Consider the following 17,696-nt stretch of genomic DNA (forward strand, 5'->3'; position numbering starts at 1 on the left):
TATTGTCATAGACCATAAAAAATTGGCATCATAACATAATTCATAACAAATTCTATAAGTATGTGTACACCTGCTGGAAGCTTGTTTCAATATTTCAGAGGTTAAATTTCAGGTGTTTAAATTACCAATTTACTACCAGTGTGATCTTCAGATCAAGTTATCCCTTTATTATGGATTCTAATATATTCAGTTCAATTTTATTTGTATAGCTTTTTTAACAATGGACATTGTCACAAAGCAGCTTTACGGAAATATATAAATTCAGGATGTAAATTTTAAATGTATGAATTTATCCCTAATGAGCAAGCCAGAGGCGACAGTGGCAAGGAAAAACTCCCTGAGACAATCTGAGGAAGAAACCTTGAGAGGAACCAGACTCAAAAGGGAACCCATCCTCATCTGGGTAACACCGGACAGTGCGATCATAAATAATTCCCTTCTATAACTGTGTACTACATGGTCAAAAAGTGCAATTGTGTAACTGGGAAATTCATTATGAACTCTATTTTGATGAAGTTATCAAATGTTCACTGATAGAGACTTGAGTGCAAAACTGTTCATGGCAAATTGCAGTCCTAAAGCTATCAAAGCAATTGTAGTCCTAAGACATCTTAGTGTAACTGTTCATTTCAACTGAAGTCCAAATCCATCTTCATGGTTTCTAAGTGGTACCATCCACAGTATCTCATGTCACTTTAGGCTGCTGTCTGGGTCCATCTTCAGCAGCAGCTTTCCAACTGATGAGAACTCCACCCAGAAGCAGGGTATCAGGATGGATCAGGTGTATATGCATGTGTATGTATGTGATATAGTTATTATTTGATGTTTAAAAGCATCGTATGGTGTGTGTTTCTTCTGACGTTCTGACAGTTTGTCAAACCTTCATCGCGTAAACGTTGGTGTAATACCTGCAGTCCGCAGGAGAGGGCGACAAAGAGCAACTATTACACCAACGAATCCCGCCTCCTGCACTAGGATTGGCTAGAGAGCAAGCCTCGAAGGTAGCTCTCTGATTGGATAGTGTGCACGCTGTAGTAGCCAATCTTCGCTGCGGGGGCGTGGTTAATCGGAATACGGGTGGGAATACAACTGACGGTGTTGGTGTTAGTGGGAGGAAGATGGCGGCGTCCAAGGTGAAGCAGGACATGCCTCCTCCGGGAGGTTATGCTCCCATTGATTACAAGAGAAATCTACCTAAAAGGGGGCTTTCTGGTCAGTATACTGAGCTTCGGTTACTGTAGTACCAGATTTCTAGTTGTTTCTGTTGTTTTAAATGGAGTGTTGGTGAAATAGCACAGCGAGCTAGGTAGCTAACTCGGCTAGCTCTGTGTTTCTCTGACAGTACGTTTAGTTTACACAAAACCTGTGCCACATTTGCTGTTTATTTTCAGCTTGACATAAGTTGACTATTTGCTAGCTAACTCTGTTTAAAGAATAATTAAATAAAGCTCACTCTCTGTGGGATATTACAGTTATAACGTATAATGTCTTTTATTAACTAAATAACTAGATATTTTGAGAAATCAGATTTTTTTCCCCCAGGCAGAAATAATCACAGGGTGTTGATAGTGGAGGCAGCTGATGCATTTATTGTTATGTAGTTATTATTTTTAATTCCCAGGTTACAGTATGTTTGGCATTGGCATTGGAGTAATGCTGTTCGGCTACTGGAGGCTTTTCAAATGGAACAGAGAGAGGAGGTAGGATCATGTGTAGTAATTCTACATGCACTCATCCCAATTCTTCTGTTGTCGATTCGATACCAATATCAGTGATCTGTGTATGGGACGATACTGATGCAATTACATCCAGATACAGTGTGCGGCACTGTAAGAAATCCTCGATCCCTATTTATGTCATCTTTTCCATCATCAGATGCCTCATACAATACCAGTCCAGTCCATCACAAAGCACTGTGCACACACACATTTACACATAGGGGCAGTTTAGAGTAGCCAATCCACCTGCATGTTTTTGGACAGTGGGAGAAAACCAGAGCACCCAGAGGAAACCCACACAGACATCAGGTGAACAGTGTAACTCTCAGAGGGTAACCCGAGCTCAGGATCGAACCCGCAGCCCTGGAGCTGTGTCAAACACAGTCATCACGGAATTGTCACTTCAGTCAGGAGAGCTGCTGTCTTGAAAAACACTAGCTGTCTTTTCTACTTGACAGAACAGAGAAAAATAAGTTGTTTTTTTTGTTTTGTTTTGTTTTTTCCCTTCAAATATTTTTTGTGTGGAGTTAATGTTCCAGATTAGTTTATTTATTTTTTTATTTACCAACATTAATGCTAGCTTGTCACTGATATTTAGCTTCATGTTAGACTTTTTACACATGATCCATATAAAAGTTGTCTTCAGGCCAAATCACTTTAACGATAACATAAGAACATCAATTTGTAAATTTTGAGCCCATTAGGAATCACGTCTTCCAGAGAATGTTTACGTTCATGCGTAATGTTGTGTGATGCAGAAGAGAGACAGTTGTTGAATAAGGGTACAGACAGCTCTGGATTTGCATTCGTTATCGTGCTGTAGTGCGCTTCAGTGAAAATATGCTGTAAAACCATTTATGTTAGATCTTTACAGTCATATGTGAATGAAACGTGTGTATATGCGTGTGTGTTCCAGGCGTTTGCTCATTGAGGAGCTGGAGGCTCGGATTGCACTCCTGCCTCTTCTACAGGCTGAACATGATAGAAGGTGAGATGTTTGACTTTTTTATTATTTTTCCAATTTTTGGAGCTGTTACAGCAGCCAGACTGCAGATGCAGACCAAATGATTTTGTTAGTAGGGTTGTCATGATTTCACATTTTTGCAGTATGATAGCGTAGTCTTAAAATGATAAACACATAAGCCCATGGTAAAAAAATCTATTACAAAATTCTGAATCTCCTAATCCCATAATTGTTGTTCTTTTTTCTTACTTTTGAAAATGACTTTGCATAAAATGTCTCACATTGTTAATGTTTATCACGTTGTTATTATAGGCTAAAAAGTGTATGGCTGCAAAGAAAGGAGCCTCCACCTGCCTTTCTTTTTCTTAAATGCCTAAATTAATGCATTATTTTCGTATAACAGAACGGTCAGTTGTTATTCCTTACATAACCACCTGTTCATTTTTGCTTTCCTCGCTCTGGTCCTGTAGGACGTTACGGATGCTCCGGGAGAATCTGGAGGAGGAAGCCGTCATCATGAAGGATGTGCCGGGCTGGAAGGTATTTCAGATTGATTTTCCTTTGAAGGCTGTTGTCATGTTTTGCTTCAAAGCAAATGAATTTTTTAAGTTCTTGTCTTTTTGGCCTATAAAGCCATTTCAAAGGCTAGATACATTTAAAGGAAAGTTCCAGCATTTATCAGACTCAGTCTCTGCTAATTGCATTTGTAGTAGATGTAGATTTTAAAACATTTATGTTTAAAGTCTATAATCATGCTGGGAACCTGTGTGTGTGTGTGTAGGTGGGTGAGAATGTTTTCCACACAGACCGCTGGGTCACTCCCACCACAGATGAGCTCTTTAACCTTCGACCTCAGGAGGAGCTTCTGCACAAGAGGTTTGGCTTCCTGTGGTATGTGTAAGCTGCAGCTCGGCCTGGAGGATCAGAGGATAGAAGATCATCCACCAGCGTCTAAGGTGCTGTGTGAGAGAGAGGAGCAACGTGTTAATGTTCAGATTGTAAATGTTTCAAATATTAAATATGTTTTCTTTGCTTCCCAAATTGTGCAGTTTTTACCTCTTTGTGCTGGTGATTCATTACAGACATTTCTGTTTATTTCTGTCAGGTTAACATTGTCACACAATAACAACTGGACACAACAAGAACTTCCTCTAACTACAGTTTTCATATATAAGCACAAAATAGCCTTTATTAGATGTGTGTAGAAAACATGCATCTGAATAGTCACTTTTCATTTAAAAGACTCTGTAGTCCCTTTTGTGGAATTAGAGATAATTGCTTATAATCTTTGAAGGGTAAAATGCAGCATAGGATCAGTACATCAGTGGGAATAAGATGAAATGTACACAATAGCCATGCTCACCATATACAGCAGTATTTGCAGGGTCTTGTAGGCGATGCCGTTATTTTCCCAAAGTCGCTGAAATACACCTGTTGATTGTTTAAATTGTCTCTTTTTCCAAAAAAAAAAAAAAAAAAAAAAACCCAGCTCTTCAGAATTGAGATGACTCTGAGTTGATACATTCGTGAGTGACACATCACTAACTACTAGATAGTAACTAGTAAGAAAAGCCTGTACAACTGTAGCCTCCAGTTTAGCATCATGCAAGTTGCATATCTAAATCATCACACTTTCCTGTGGTGAGTTGTTCAGGATCCCAAACATATGTATATTGTTTCTTACTCTGTACAGCATACTTATCTTAAAAAAAAAAAAAAAAAAGCTAAAACAAATATGTAGCTCTTAAGTTTGAAGAAAAGTGATTTGATATTATAGTTCTAATTTGATAGAGAATTTTTTCCCTAACAGACTTGTTCTGCTAATTTAGGAAACTATTTATGTACATATTACTTAGCCAACCAAGACACAAATTTTTCATGATGCTAATCTGGTAGCTATAAGCTTCAATTATTTGTTAGCACACTATCCTCATAGCTTTAATGCAAATCAGATGCACATTTTTGGCTGATTGACGTGAATGGAGTGCAGTCATGAACTCATCCAGTGTCTGTACCAGGAGAAAAAGTCACTGAGAATAAAAAAAGAGTCACAAAACTTACTTTTCTTCTTCCCATGATCTTCAGGTATTCCTGTTGAACATGTGATTTATTCCAAATATTTCGCAGGGGTGAAGTGTGTTGAGGTAACAGGGTGATTGGGTATTGTGAAACTTAAATGGACATTTTTCATAATAGGTAATGGATGACTCATGGAAAAGAATGTTTTATGCATGAGATCTTACATGGATTCACACATTACTGCAAAAATAACATTTTAATGATTATTTCCAGGCAGAAATTTAGATATAGTGGGCTATAGGTTTTATTACCTGTGTTTAAATAAAACCTATAGCTTTACATAAATATTTGAAAATGTTATTTCAGTGGGACACAAATGACATACAATCATGATTCACATTGTTATCTTACTTCTCTCTTGACATTGTACTGTTGATTAATAGAGCTTATCAGGAATAATATACTTCTCCTCAAACACACTTTATACACACTACATTTCCTCTGGTGTCCCTCAGCATGCAGGTTCCACCCCCTTTGTGTGCTCAGCCAATCAACAGCCTCCCTATTTTCCTCTCATCTACCTGGTTAATGAAGTGATACTGTTAAGGTGAGAGGAGTGCTACAGAAAATACATTTTTACATTGGTGCTCTGGAAATCTGGTTCGAGATTGACAGAACAGGCACATCGTAAAGCTCTGAAACACATAAACTGCAGTGAAGGAGATGAACCACAGCAGTGCTGATCAGGACTGTGATTCTACACAGATGCTGCACTACCTCAGGTAAGCTGCATCCACTCCATCTCCAACACACCACCTGTAATACACTCTGTGATCAGGTTAATTCTACAAAGATCTACGTGTTTTCACAAATGTGAAACATCTACTTCCAGTCATATTATGCGAGTACTGAGCCTAATTTCATCATCAATTAGTTCGTTATAATCCTGTGATATCTAAATCTACAGATTTACAAACTGTCAATAATTACTGCTGCTGTCAGGAACAATGTGACATCAAATCTCACTAACAAATGTACAGACAACTTCAAAAGTATTGGCACCTTTCATGGAAATGAGGAAAACTAAAAATATTGAATTAACACCCTATCATTGATATCATTGATTAATATCTGGAGTTTCAACATATGGAGACATTGTGTTTTTAACACAATATTTTTTCTAAATATATACATAAAGTATTGAAATTTTTTTCTGGAAAAAGACAATAAAAAGATCTACTCCCCTACAATTAATTTATGATAAAGCTTCAGTACAGAGCCTCCTTCTGTAATGTCAGTGTTGGAGATACTTATAAAGAGCTCTTTTGTTTTGTCTATTTTTTCTTATGATGGTTGTGCTTCTTGGCATTTTTAACTGTCCCTGTATCTGCTTATATCCATTACCTGATATGTGCAGGTCAACAACCAAGAAAAAGGACGACAAAGTAATTTTACATGTGCAAACACATTTTTGGCCACAAATTATTTAGTAGATTTTTAAGATGATATATAATATGTTTTGAATGGAAAGGGGAAAAAAAAGGATCTAGTGATTTTTGTTATACATAACAGTAAGTAGTCTCCAGTTGTTTCACGGATCATTATGTGTAATGTTCGTTTAATATAATAATCAGTGCCCATTCTCTTAAAGGGTACCAATAATTCTTTGCTTAATGTTAACAATATTTACAGCTCTAACTCTACTAAAATCTGCTTTTTTCAGTTCATATACCGATTTATGCCACTTGAGAATTATTTTTATTTAATAATTATTTATTTAATAATTATTAAATATTATTTATTTATATTTTTATCATAAAGTGGTTAAAAAGTGCCTAACATTAGCAATTATAATGTGATTTAAAAAAAAGAAAATTAAATAAAAATAGTTTCAGTGTTTCATCTCTTAAACTCTACTTTTCTACTGTATAGGTTTCAATATAATTACTGACTGAATGATACAAATAAATGAGTAATAATCTTGGACTTTAAATACAAAGAGAAAGAAGACAGTGTGAGAATGAACTCCTTGATCAGTCCTTTCATAGTGTAATATTAATGTTTAACCTGCTGTGTTCTGCAGTTACACCATGTCCACTGTGTTACAGCTTTTCCCAAATAGTGACATGCTATAAATTTTCTGTTCTCTCCTGAACAGATAGTTATGCAAATAACTGGCATTAATCACAATCTGATCATAAAACAACTGGGAGGTGACCATTAATGATTTCACTGTGCACTCAGCACATCAGAGTCATTCAGCAGATTTTCATGTCCTAATTAAGAGTTCCCTTGATTTTATAAGTGACATAACTACCTGCTGTACCATTTTTTTATGCAACCTGGCCCCAGCTGGTTAGGCGGATCAGGAAGGAGCATCGTAGGCATGAGCAATGTGCGGCAGAGGCTGAGCACCTGCAGTTCTTCAGTAGGGGCATCTCAGCTTTAGCAGGTGCCACTTATTGTTATTGGCACCTTGGGAAATGCTACAGGCTGAGGAGCATTAGTGACCTACTACTGTGAGGAACAGTGACATAGTGAAGCTAGACTTGTATTGCATTCTACAGTTTAGAAATTTAGACTATCACTTGGGGCTGTGAAAAAACTTCCTAAACATGTTGCATTCTACAATACCTTGGCAGTAATTATGTGAAATGTTTTCCTTTAAATATCATCTTAGCCTTTTAAAGATAAATGTGACCATCGTGCCTCACTATGTAACCAAATTAAAAAATATAAGGCTGGGTTGATTTCCCATAGTGCAACACATGAATAATGCTAAAATATTGATGAAACCTGTTGGCTTTATGAGACACTGAAGTGCTGACATCTGTTCCTAAAGTTTACACTTTAGGGTAGATGCTCCCCTTCGTGTGGAGCCGTCTGCTGCCTGATCAATACCCAGTTAGGGCTCAGGAACTGAGTAGCTGAGCTCAAATAGACCCACAGACTGTATAAGGTCAGCGCTAGAGACTAAGATGGCTGTCTAGATGCATGAAGTCAGTTCAGTCTTAAGCTTCTCACAATGATGGGTTAAATATTCATACAACAGCTGACGATTCAGTGTGACACCGAGCTCAAAGAAAATCCAGTCAAAACAACATATCACAGAGGTCAGAGTTCTTGTACTGCAACAGATCTGCACTTTTAAAACTGTTACAATCACCTTGTTGACTCGTTTTTTTATTGGGAGTAATATATCCCTTTGCAATTTCTTTACAGTAAAGAGGAGGTTGTTGCCATGGAGATGGAGTTGCTGAGGGACTATCACTTTGGTCTGCATCAGCTGACAGAAATTTTAGGCCATGCCTGTGCTGTTGCCATCACAAAGGTCTGAGTTTCAACCACATCCATTCAAATATTCCTTATTCAGTCAGTAACATCATGCAAATCATATTCCGGTGAGCGATAGCACATTAATGGAATCAACTGCTTTTATTCCTGCTGTTTAGAAGGTGATCATTTATTGTCCTCTTGGATTTATTGTTCTGAAGTATGTTTTCTAGGTGGAAATGATAATATGGTCTTCCTTAAATAAATACTGAGGTTACTGTTCTTACTTTCTGTCACTGCTATCACAGTGAACTACCAAACATACAATAAAGATGGATCATAAAGTATACACTAAATCATTATAACTGAATATTACAGCTCACTGAGGATTTATTGTAGGTTATCAGTAAATTATTTCACATCTTAAGCAGTGGCTGTTCTCATTCCTGTCCCATCACAGACGTACCCGCTGAGCACTCTGGGAAAGAGGCAGCCCACTGTACTAGTGGTGTGTGGGCCAGATCAGAACGGCTGCATCGGCCTGGCATGTGCACGCTATCTGAGATTATTTGTAAGTATTATGCAAGGCAGTTTTATCAGGTGGTGGAATGGTTGTGCATGGACCACTCCAACAACATCTGGTCCATTTCCATTCATGGACCTGTAAGAAAGGGGGCTGACAAGTTGTATATAGCAGCAAAGACTACAGCCAGTAATTATACACCCCAGATGTACATCTGTTTTACCTACGGAAGTGGCTACTGAGTGTATAGTGATAATCAAAGACAGGAGCACTGTATTTGGATTATACCATTACAGATGGTACTCTTCCAGTAGCTCCCCAAATCAGCAACATAACAGCTCTGCTCACAATATAGAAATTATACAGGCTGGGGTTTAATAATGTGCTGTCCCCTCTTACCTTTATTTCAGGAATACATGCCCACTGTCTTCTACCCAAAACGGTCCTCACAAAGTCCTCACCTGGACTTCACTGTACAGTGTGAAAAAATGGACATCCCCTTCCTGTCCTACCTGCCCACAGAGGTGAGAAAAGCTTCCAGTCATAAATTCATATCACTAAGGGCCTTTTATTTCCACTGCACAAAGTACCAAATCCAAGCAAACTGGATCTATGCTTTTTAATTGGTCCAATGCCAAAGGTTTCCACTGTGTTGTACTTGGCAGTGGTGCAAGCAGCACACTTAACTGACTGGGGATTTTTTTTTTTTTTTTGAAAAAGGTGAAAATAGAGCCACTGCACATTTCCCATCATGTACGGTGACATTATCAAAATGTGCACTGCAGTGTCTTATTCTGCTGACAAAAACCAAGATGAAAAATGCTTCATGACTCTTTCCACTGATGACAGATAAACTATAAATAAATATTTCACTCAAAATGTATGACTAAATTAATGACATTATTTCTGTATGAATAAAAACAATGCCATAACTGGTATGACAAAGGTGGAACATTTGCCCTCTTACCTTTGTGCACTCACTTTGCAAGGGATATTATACAAAGAAATTATTGAAGGTAATTGCTTTTGTTGCACCCAATGCTAGATAAGATTCTGGACCTGTCTGATCTGCATATGAATGCTAATGGTTCATAATTTGAGAAAGCTGCTGTCATACCCCCTCTACTTGTTTTGTTAACATTTGCAACTGTTTCAACCAGTGACATTATTTTCTGATAAATTATTTTTCTGTAGAGTATGTTTTGTTAATATAATACTACCAAACCTGATGACACCCCACAAGATGTTATATTAGTGTAATTCCCCTGTGAATTAGCTGCAGTGTTTCATTTAGCCAATATATATTACTATATGTTACTGTATTACTAATAATACTATATCTATAACAGCAATAGGCACTTCTAAAATTATTTGGCATTCCATTTAAGAAGGAAGGAAATCTTATGAAATTAGTACATTTGCATTTTTATATTGGAAACATTTTAAACTCTACAAGTGTAGACAAAAACTAACAATAACCATCTAACTAAAATATAACAAAAAAAATTTTCATCAAAAGGCTAACTCTAAATACAAATTTGATGAAATTAACACTGGTGTACAATAAATGTTGTCCTTATGAATAATAACTCTGTTGCATTTAGCATCGTTATTCTTTTTCATGGAAATAGTAATACTTTTGGTTCTACTGGCTTCTGTTTGCGAGTTCTCATTTTTGAACATGCAGTGGGGGAAGAAATGCCATGTCTTTAGCCTCAACTTACATCCTCATTTATAGGTGCAGCTTATAAACGATGCATATAACCTGGTGGTGGATGCACTGCTGGGTCCAGAGACAGAACTGGGAACAGCAGAAGAACCCTTCACCAGCATCATGCTTACTCTCCGCGGGGTCAAAATCCCCATCGCCAGCCTCGACATCCCTTCAGGTTTGAATTTTTTTTTTTACTTATATTCAGCTCCAGAACTATTGCTAGCCTTGGTAAAGATGAGTTTAAAAAAGGTTATGAAAATGTTAATCTCACACACAAATCTAACCTTCAGTTTTAGTAAGTTTTAAAACAGCTACAGTATATAGTCTATTATAGTTAGTATAGTATATTATTAAAACAATTATATATTAATTATATACTATTACCTATAGTAAAATAAAAAGCCTTTTTAACTCAAAAAAAAGAAGAAAAAAAAAAAGAATATATTTTCCACTATCATTACCACCCCTGTAGATTCCTGTGAATAAACCATAACTATGTTCCAATTTATATTTTACTTTTTAAAGTTCACCTGAGTGTTTAGGAACTCTTAAGCAGTCATCCGTTACTTCCTCTTTCATTGGGGGTATAAATATGACATGACTGAGGCCATAATTACCCAACAGGAAGATTAGAGAACACACAAATGCAGAGGCACTAATAATTGTGTCACATGAATTTTATTTTCTTAGAATAAATTCATTTCAATCGAAGGTTAAATTTATACATTGCTTAATAACCTTTTTTACCCAAGGTTCACCAAGGGTGCTAAGAATTCTGAAGCTGAATGTAAACCACCATGAAAAGACTCAGAAAAGAATGTCATTTTTGTTCATTGGAAAACAATGAGCCACAGTTGACTGATAATGTCCATTCAGATTTATTTTGCTTTAAATTTTTTTTTTTTTTTACATTTTTGTTTTACTTGCTAAGTGGCTCTTTTTTTTTTATAGTATATATTGTATGACAACTGCTACATTTTATTATTTTTTTTTTTACACCAGCTACACTGGTTCATTAGAATTCTAATCACTCACCAAATCTACAGTCAAGTCCTGACTAGGTAAGGAATGCTGTCATTACAGGTTGGGACCCTGATGAAGCCAGCAGCAATGGGATTAATCCTGACGTCCTCATCTCTCTGATGGCACCAAAGAGATGTGCACTCAGTTTCTCTGGGATACATTTACTCGCTGGACGCTTACTGCCCTACGATATTCAGAAGAAATATGAGCTCAACCTACCCAAGTTCCCCAGTACAGCCTGTATTACTGAGCTCCACTAACAAGTCTGTACACGACTTTCAGTAAACCTCATTAGCAGTCACATCCTAGTAGCTTTTGTTTGTGTGTATGGGTGGGAAATAAAAAGTCACTGTATGTGGAGAATGTATTTTATTGCTGTAATGGTGATACCTGTAGCACAGAAAGATGTGCTTCCTGTTTACAGTAATAAAAAAAATGCTGTATGGCCAATTTACTGTCTACAAACTGGTAATTAAATTTCATGTGTTGTGTAAACACAATTTGTCATTCATTGTTCAAGAATTTTTTACACCATCCGTTGACTTTCCAACTGCCAAGGGGTGGTATGAAAGAACTCCAACTCCCATCACAGCCAACTCATAGGTCACATGAACCCATGGTAGCATCTCACATCTCTGCTACTTGTCCTCTTTTAGTAGTGACCCATATTTCTGCCATGTGTCATACCTGTCATAGGGGGAAAACATTAAATAAACTATTACATTAGAATTAAAACACAGTTGTAGCCCAAAGTTATGCACAACACTAAAAAGACCATGCATCATACCCCCCCAAAAAATAATAAATACCCACACACACACCTGAAATGGTAGTGAATGCACCTAAATGAGACTCACCTTAACCTTCAGTCTTAAAAGTTGATCACTGTTACCACATAGGGGTCTTGATGAATGAACAACTCATGACCCAGATGACATTTTCAACCTAGTAAAAAAACAAAAAAAAAAAACAAAAAAACATAGGTACTCGCTAAACAAGAACAAAACATAAAATAAAGAACTATTACATGATTAGATTACAATTTTGCCATACTTCCAAATATTTGGCAGGTGTTCGATAAGAGTGGACAGGTCACCAAAAAATTGTGCTACAGGGCAACCATATTAGCTCAAGTGACCCACATTTTGCAAAATTTCACAAATGGTTCAGGAAGCATTGATGAGGTATGAGAATAAAAAGTGGACTTGAAGAGGGTAGATCGCAGCATTTGACACCCCTCAAGTGAATTTGAAGCCAAAATAGTAAGATTTCAGGGGCAACAAGCGACACCCAGGTGCTCAGGACACCATGAAGAAACCTTAAAGGAGCATAACTGACATTGTCACACGGTGGGGAGGAAACTTCTAAAACACCGATACATTCTCATGACATAATACATGAACTTAAGTTTCTGAAGGTTGTGAACAGGTGAGCAAAGGAAGGTTACCTCATGTACACAGGCCTACTGTTTCTCCATACATCAACTATCCCAAGAGAGTAGCAGCTTTCTCCTGTTCCTTTGACAGGAGGGAATCACTTCGGTAGATGCAAAACTTCGTTCTCCTTAGGCACGAGTGAGGATTTTTGCTCCCCTCTTTACAGAAGTAGAGCTTGTGGATTCAGTAAAGCATTTTGCTTTTATACCAGAGCCAAAAGCAGAAGTGTTAACTGTTACAACTTTCCATCAGTGGCAAACTACCAGGCAAAGAACACCTTTTAAACTGATATAGCATTAACTAGCTAGACAATAAATATATATTTATATAAAAAAAATAAATAAATTAAAAAAAAAAAAAAAAAAAAAAAAAAAAAAGCAAGAACATGTTTTTAGTGGCTTTAATGGCCAAACATAAGCTTTTAAAGAGCTAATTTTAAAAACATGAACTCTAAGGAAAAACATTTGTGTTGCTTTCTATTTCATAACCCCAAAAATAATTTTATACAGCCCAAAATAAACTTTTGTTCAACTACATACATACTAAATATTCAATTCCAGAAATAAGTAAATTTACTTTTAATTTCTTGCATCATCTTGTTCCCTAGTTTGAATCTAACCTACTCTTACCCAAGGGTCACTGACTGCTTTAATCTTTGAAAAATGCTCACTGGCTACACCTTATGCTGAACTGTCTCTTAAAACCCTGTCAAAATCAAAACCAAGCTAAATTTAAAATAAAAACAAGAATGAATATTCCTCTTCAGCCAGTGCTGTTTTTTTTTTTTTTTTTTTTTTTTTTTTTTTTTAAAAGCACAAACAAAATTAGATTTTCAAACTGTTTCATTTAATAGGCTCCATGAAGCCAAGGACACAAATAATAGATCCAATGCCAATACAAAGAACAGAGCACACAATCCCCTTAGATTTGGGGTGGTAATAGTAACAGTTCTCAACATGAATTCATCTTCCATATAGATTACTATACAATTTAGGAGTGTCGGTCCATCTTTACAGCACATGTTTTAAAAAAATGCAAAAGTCAAGCAGGGCAGAGATACCTCTGGAAGAGTGAGGGTGAACGTGGCAGGCTGCAAGCTGCACTTCAAGAACAGCACCAGTGCTGGCCAGCTCACTCGAGCAGTGTTCACCAGTCTGCAAGGAATTGACTCTTTGGATACTTGACATGGACAAAGACTTTCCTACTTTATCAAATTAGCCTTTTATTTTAAATGGAAAGATTGCTCGAATTTATCACTTTTATTATACTGCTACAATTTTCAGCCTTCAAGAAAATTCCACAGCTGCTTAAAAGGTCCTTTAAGGAGGTAGATTTTCACTAAAACATAGGGCAACCCCAAATATAAAATAAGGACCTCCATTAAAATGGAAAATTTGCGATTGGATTGCAATACTGTGGCAGCTGGTCAGAACAGACCAAGGGGAATAAAATTCAAATGAGACGCATTATTCAGTAAAGTAAAAAAAACAAAACAAACAAAAAAAAATTTTAACCATTGTGGTAGCAGAGAAACATTTCACAGCCAATATGAACAACTTCCTGCCCCACATTTTCCTGGATTTTTTTTCCTAAACAAAGAAAGCTTCTACATGAATGAACAGATCCTTGATGAGCACGTCTTTAGAATACACAGCCAGTGAAGAGTTGGGTCTTGGGCCTTATTCGTGTGCAGCTGAGGAAGAAGCAGGCACACGTGAGAGGACACTGAAGCATCTGAACACATTTTTTTGTTTGATAGAACACACCCCTCTTAGACAGCAATCTGAACAAAACGCCACAAAACGTGTGGCTACCCAACTGATAGACCTGAGGGAAGTCACATGTTTATTGGCTGTGTCCGATTTAGAGATCAAGAGAACACAAATGAGTGAGCATGGAGCCTCGTTTGGAAGCAGGCTCTGATCAGAGTCAGGGTGTGGACAAGGCAATGCAGGAAAGATCACTTATGCCTCAGTAAATTGGGTCCTGTGATCTTAACCTGTGCCACAGTTACATCTACACAAATAACTAGCCAGCTAATAATATTTTAAACATTAATTTAAGGCATCAGATCTTCATCACATTTATAAATAAAAAAACATTCTGGGAAATAAGAACTAGTTTTAAATATAAATATTTGGGCATTCACTAAAAAAAAGTGAAAAGTGCTGATTCTCTACAGCTTTGACTAAAGCAACTGGTGCACAATTCAAAGGAATCTTAAAAAGAGGTTTCCTCAAAAAAGTGCTAATACGTACCATATCCATCGTAGTTGTCTCTGTAGGAGCTTCCACGGTCTCCATAGCTGGAACTCCTGAAAGAGATGACAAGAGAGTCCGAATCAGACCGGTATGAGGTAAATGGTTACTGATTGTTACTGCATTAAAAGTGGAAAAATAATGATTGGTGCATGTGAATATGAAAAAGAAAAAGGACAAGGTTCTTACCTGTCTCTGTTGTATCCTCCACCACCACCGCCACTCTTGTAGCCCCCACTGTAACCCCGGTCGCCTCCATAGCCACGGTCACCGCCGCCATAACTGCGGTCACCGTCACCGTAACTGCGGCCACCACCGCCATAACTTCCACCACCACCACCTGGGGGGAGGGGGATTAAATGAATAGTTATGTTACCATTTATGTTACTCTGCCATGTTCTACCACAAACTGCTCATACAATCATTCTAGTTTTGAATCGTTAGTCAGCATGCCCCGGGATTCCCCACCTCGTCCTCTGCCTCCACGGAAATATCCACCCCCTCTTCCTCCTCCTCCGCTGCCGCCTCTGTATCCACCACCTCCAGAGCGGCCACTGCCTCCCTTCCCAGCCTCATCCACACGGATCGCCCTGCCATCCACAGACTATGGACAAAATAAAACAATCAATCATTTAGTGTGATGCAACATTTGGCCACTCAACACAATCTGGGTGTGTTTGCGCCCTTAAAAACGCATGCAGTTATGATACTCTGTACCATATTATATTAATCAAAACTCTTGATTCGATACACCTGGATGTTGAACAATAGATTCAAAAATGTGTTATCATTAACACCACTTCTATTATACAAGTAACAAAACATACAAACTTGTGCAAATCAACACTTCTGAAAAAGTGGCAATATTTAATTTAGTTTAATACAAACTCACAGCTTTTGTTCTGTTAAACGCTTCCAAGACTCTGAATGTCTTTATAAAGCTTCAAACAATACACTTTTATAATGCTGAATGTTTTAATCAACAGGAAATGGGAACCTAAGGGACAAACTCACACAATGCTTATTTTTGATGCATACACACACACAAAAAAACTATGGTGTCAGGACCCCACTGCACTATAATTCAAATCTTGTACAATGTTAGACTTTATCTTTGTGTTACAAGGTCATACTTTTCCATTCATTCCCTCCATGGCGTCTTTTGCATCTTCGGGGTTCTCAAAGGTGACAAAGCCAAAGCCCCTCGACTTGTTTGTCTCTCTGTTTCTGGCGACATGAACTGTAGAGAAAAAAAACAATTATGCAATATACTGTTATATTAGACTGGAAAAATAACTATTTACCACAGAAAACGACTTGCACATCCAAAAGCCACACTAACCATTGGTGATAACGCCGTATTTGGAGAAGGCATCCTCCAGAGACTGCTCCGTAGTGTCGAAGCTCAGTCCTCCAATAAACAGCTTTCCTTCGTCAGACATGATGTCGCTCTGGAAGGAAAATTAATTAATTCGGTATTAATTTGTAACGAAAACTCAATATTATCTTTATAATAATCACAGAATAAGGTCACTGAGACTCAAACGCACGTCAGACAATAGGCCTTGCATCAAGCCCACCTTTTTACACCACCGCTTTTCCGACAGAAACCGCGCCAGATCCGTCTATGCAAATTGGCGTATTCGTGTCGGAAAAGCGGTGGAAACCCAAAAACACCCATCCCCCCCCTCAAAGGAAAACCGTCCGCTAGGTAGTTTAACACGACGCCATTTAGCCATTTAGGTCAGAAACTAGTTGTTCTTTAAAAGTATATTTGTTCTAGTAACACAGCAACTACACGGAAGTTAGACGGCTAAATAATGACGGCGCTAAAACACGCCATAGCTCTGAAGCTAAGCTAAGCTAACTAGCGCCATTTTGTCGCACGTGAACATGCAAGCGGAAGACAAAAAAAAAACCCTACAAACTAGCAAACTGTTTTCTAAATATTCACAACTGTAGGTAAAAACAAGAACTGTTCATGTTAAACATGCTTAATTCAAATTATAAGGCATACATGTTATAATTACATAGAAAGACTTGCACTCCCGGAACTTACGTTAATCTCAACCACCTCTGATGCGCGGAGCTCAATATGGCGCTGAGGGGAGGGTGGGTCTGTTTTATACCTCGAGGGGCGGAGCTACGTCGCAAACTATATGATTATTTGAATATTCAGCTACCCTCATAAACGTGACCGTACTAGAGATAAGCGAAAACAGCTTATTTTTTATGATTATTGAAAATTTTTTTTAATTAAGCAAAGAAACCATATATCAAACCAGTGTTAATTTTTGTTAATCACTCTATATTTTCAAGATAAATGAAATATTCTGCCCTGCTGAAAAAAAAACAAAACAAAAAAAAAAACAATAGAAACCATCACAGAAATTCTAATGGTTTCCACTACAAATTCCATTAAAAACCATCAGCTAACCATTAAAACCATTACCATTACCATTATTGGTCCTTAATGGTATCCAGAAGACATAACATGCCACCAGTAGAAGGCAATGAATTATTAGTATAGACCTACACGGACCATTACAGTTTCCTTTAAAACCAATACAATTCCCATTATAACCATTAAAAGCGCTACAAATTCTATTATGGTTTCCTTTTTTTTTCAGCAGGCGGGTAGACATTTAATTTTATCACATGAACCTTTAGGATTTATTTGATGTTTATTATGAGTTGACATGTATTGTATTTTTTTACCTCTACAACCCTGCAGATTGGAGTACTACATTACAGACAACCGCAATACT

At 37.4% G+C, this 17,696-nt stretch overlaps 3 protein-coding genes across 4 annotated transcripts; 2 read left to right on the forward strand and 1 right to left on the reverse strand.

Moving 5' to 3' along the window:
- Nucleotides 1-1,056: 1,056 nt before the first annotated feature.
- Nucleotides 1,057-3,723, forward strand: ndufa13 (NADH:ubiquinone oxidoreductase subunit A13). Its single transcript, XM_026925527.3, has 5 exons — nt 1,057-1,212; nt 1,622-1,700; nt 2,635-2,706; nt 3,153-3,222; nt 3,464-3,723. The coding sequence occupies exons 1-5, from the start codon at nt 1,119-1,121 to the stop codon at nt 3,581-3,583; spliced, it is 435 nt and encodes a 144-aa protein (XP_026781328.1). The 5' UTR covers nt 1,057-1,118; the 3' UTR covers nt 3,584-3,723.
- Nucleotides 3,724-3,863: 140 nt separating this feature from the next.
- LOC113533391 (yjeF N-terminal domain-containing 3-like) lies at nt 3,864-11,504 on the forward strand. The gene is made up of 6 exons (XM_026925526.3): nt 3,864-5,483; nt 7,924-8,032; nt 8,435-8,545; nt 8,908-9,021; nt 10,236-10,386; nt 11,295-11,504. The coding sequence occupies exons 1-6, from the start codon at nt 5,425-5,427 to the stop codon at nt 11,492-11,494; spliced, it is 744 nt and encodes a 247-aa protein (XP_026781327.1). The 5' UTR covers nt 3,864-5,424; the 3' UTR covers nt 11,495-11,504.
- An 84-nt stretch (nt 11,505-11,588) lies between these two features.
- Nucleotides 11,589-17,078, reverse strand: cirbpa (cold inducible RNA binding protein a). 2 transcript variants are annotated; one of them, XR_008300633.1, is made up of 8 exons: nt 16,988-17,078; nt 16,271-16,379; nt 16,062-16,168; nt 15,397-15,532; nt 15,118-15,268; nt 14,929-14,984; nt 12,092-12,179; nt 11,589-11,921 (listed from the first exon to the last, which is right to left on the reverse strand). XR_008300633.1 is itself a non-coding variant. In XM_026925538.3 (7 exons), exons 2-7 carry the CDS (start codon nt 16,368-16,370, stop codon nt 14,350-14,352), a joined length of 564 nt encoding a protein of 187 aa, XP_026781339.1. In that variant the 5' UTR covers nt 16,371-16,379; nt 16,988-17,078; the 3' UTR covers nt 13,495-14,349. The 2 variants fall into 2 exon arrangements, 1 of the variants encoding a protein (XP_026781339.1); XM_026925538.3 differs by lacking the exons at nt 11,589-11,921; nt 12,092-12,179 and adding an exon at nt 13,495-14,363.
- Between the last annotated feature and the right edge of the window lie 618 nt (nt 17,079-17,696).

Source organism: Pangasianodon hypophthalmus, chromosome 21, assembly GCF_027358585.1.
Source record: "Pangasianodon hypophthalmus isolate fPanHyp1 chromosome 21, fPanHyp1.pri, whole genome shotgun sequence".
Taxonomy (NCBI): domain Eukaryota; kingdom Metazoa; phylum Chordata; class Actinopteri; order Siluriformes; family Pangasiidae; genus Pangasianodon; species Pangasianodon hypophthalmus.

What these genes read in the sequence shown, in the direction of transcription:
- ndufa13 (XM_026925527.3), top strand. Translation starts at nt 1,119, where the DNA reads ATGGCGGCGTCCAAGGTGAAGCAGGACATGCCTCCTCCGGGAGGTTAT. An exon ending in AAATGGAACAGAGAGAGGAG is followed by an intron (nt 1,701 to 2,634) that starts GTAGGATCATGT and finishes TGTGTGTTCCAG; the next exon opens with GCGTTTGCTCATTGAGGAGC. An exon ending in CAGGCTGAACATGATAGAAG is followed by an intron (nt 2,707 to 3,152) that starts GTGAGATGTTTG and finishes CTGGTCCTGTAG; the next exon opens with GACGTTACGGATGCTCCGGG.
- LOC113533391 (XM_026925526.3), top strand. Translation starts at nt 5,425, where the DNA reads ATGAACCACAGCAGTGCTGATCAGGACTGTGATTCTACACAGATGCTG. An exon ending in CAGATGCTGCACTACCTCAG is followed by an intron (nt 5,484 to 7,923) that starts GTAAGCTGCATC and finishes ATTTCTTTACAG; the next exon opens with TAAAGAGGAGGTTGTTGCCA. An exon ending in TGTCCTACCTGCCCACAGAG is followed by an intron (nt 9,022 to 10,235) that starts GTGAGAAAAGCT and finishes CCTCATTTATAG; the next exon opens with GTGCAGCTTATAAACGATGC.
- cirbpa (XM_026925538.3), bottom strand. Translation starts at nt 16,370, where the DNA reads ATGTCTGACGAAGGAAAGCTGTTTATTGGAGGACTGAGCTTCGACACT. An exon ending in ATACGGCGTTATCACCAATG is followed by an intron (nt 16,169 to 16,270) that starts GTTAGTGTGGCT and finishes TTTTCTCTACAG; the next exon opens with TTCATGTCGCCAGAAACAGA. An exon ending in GGAGGATACAACAGAGACAG is followed by an intron (nt 14,985 to 15,117) that starts GTAAGAACCTTG and finishes CATCTCTTTCAG; the next exon opens with GAGTTCCAGCTATGGAGACC.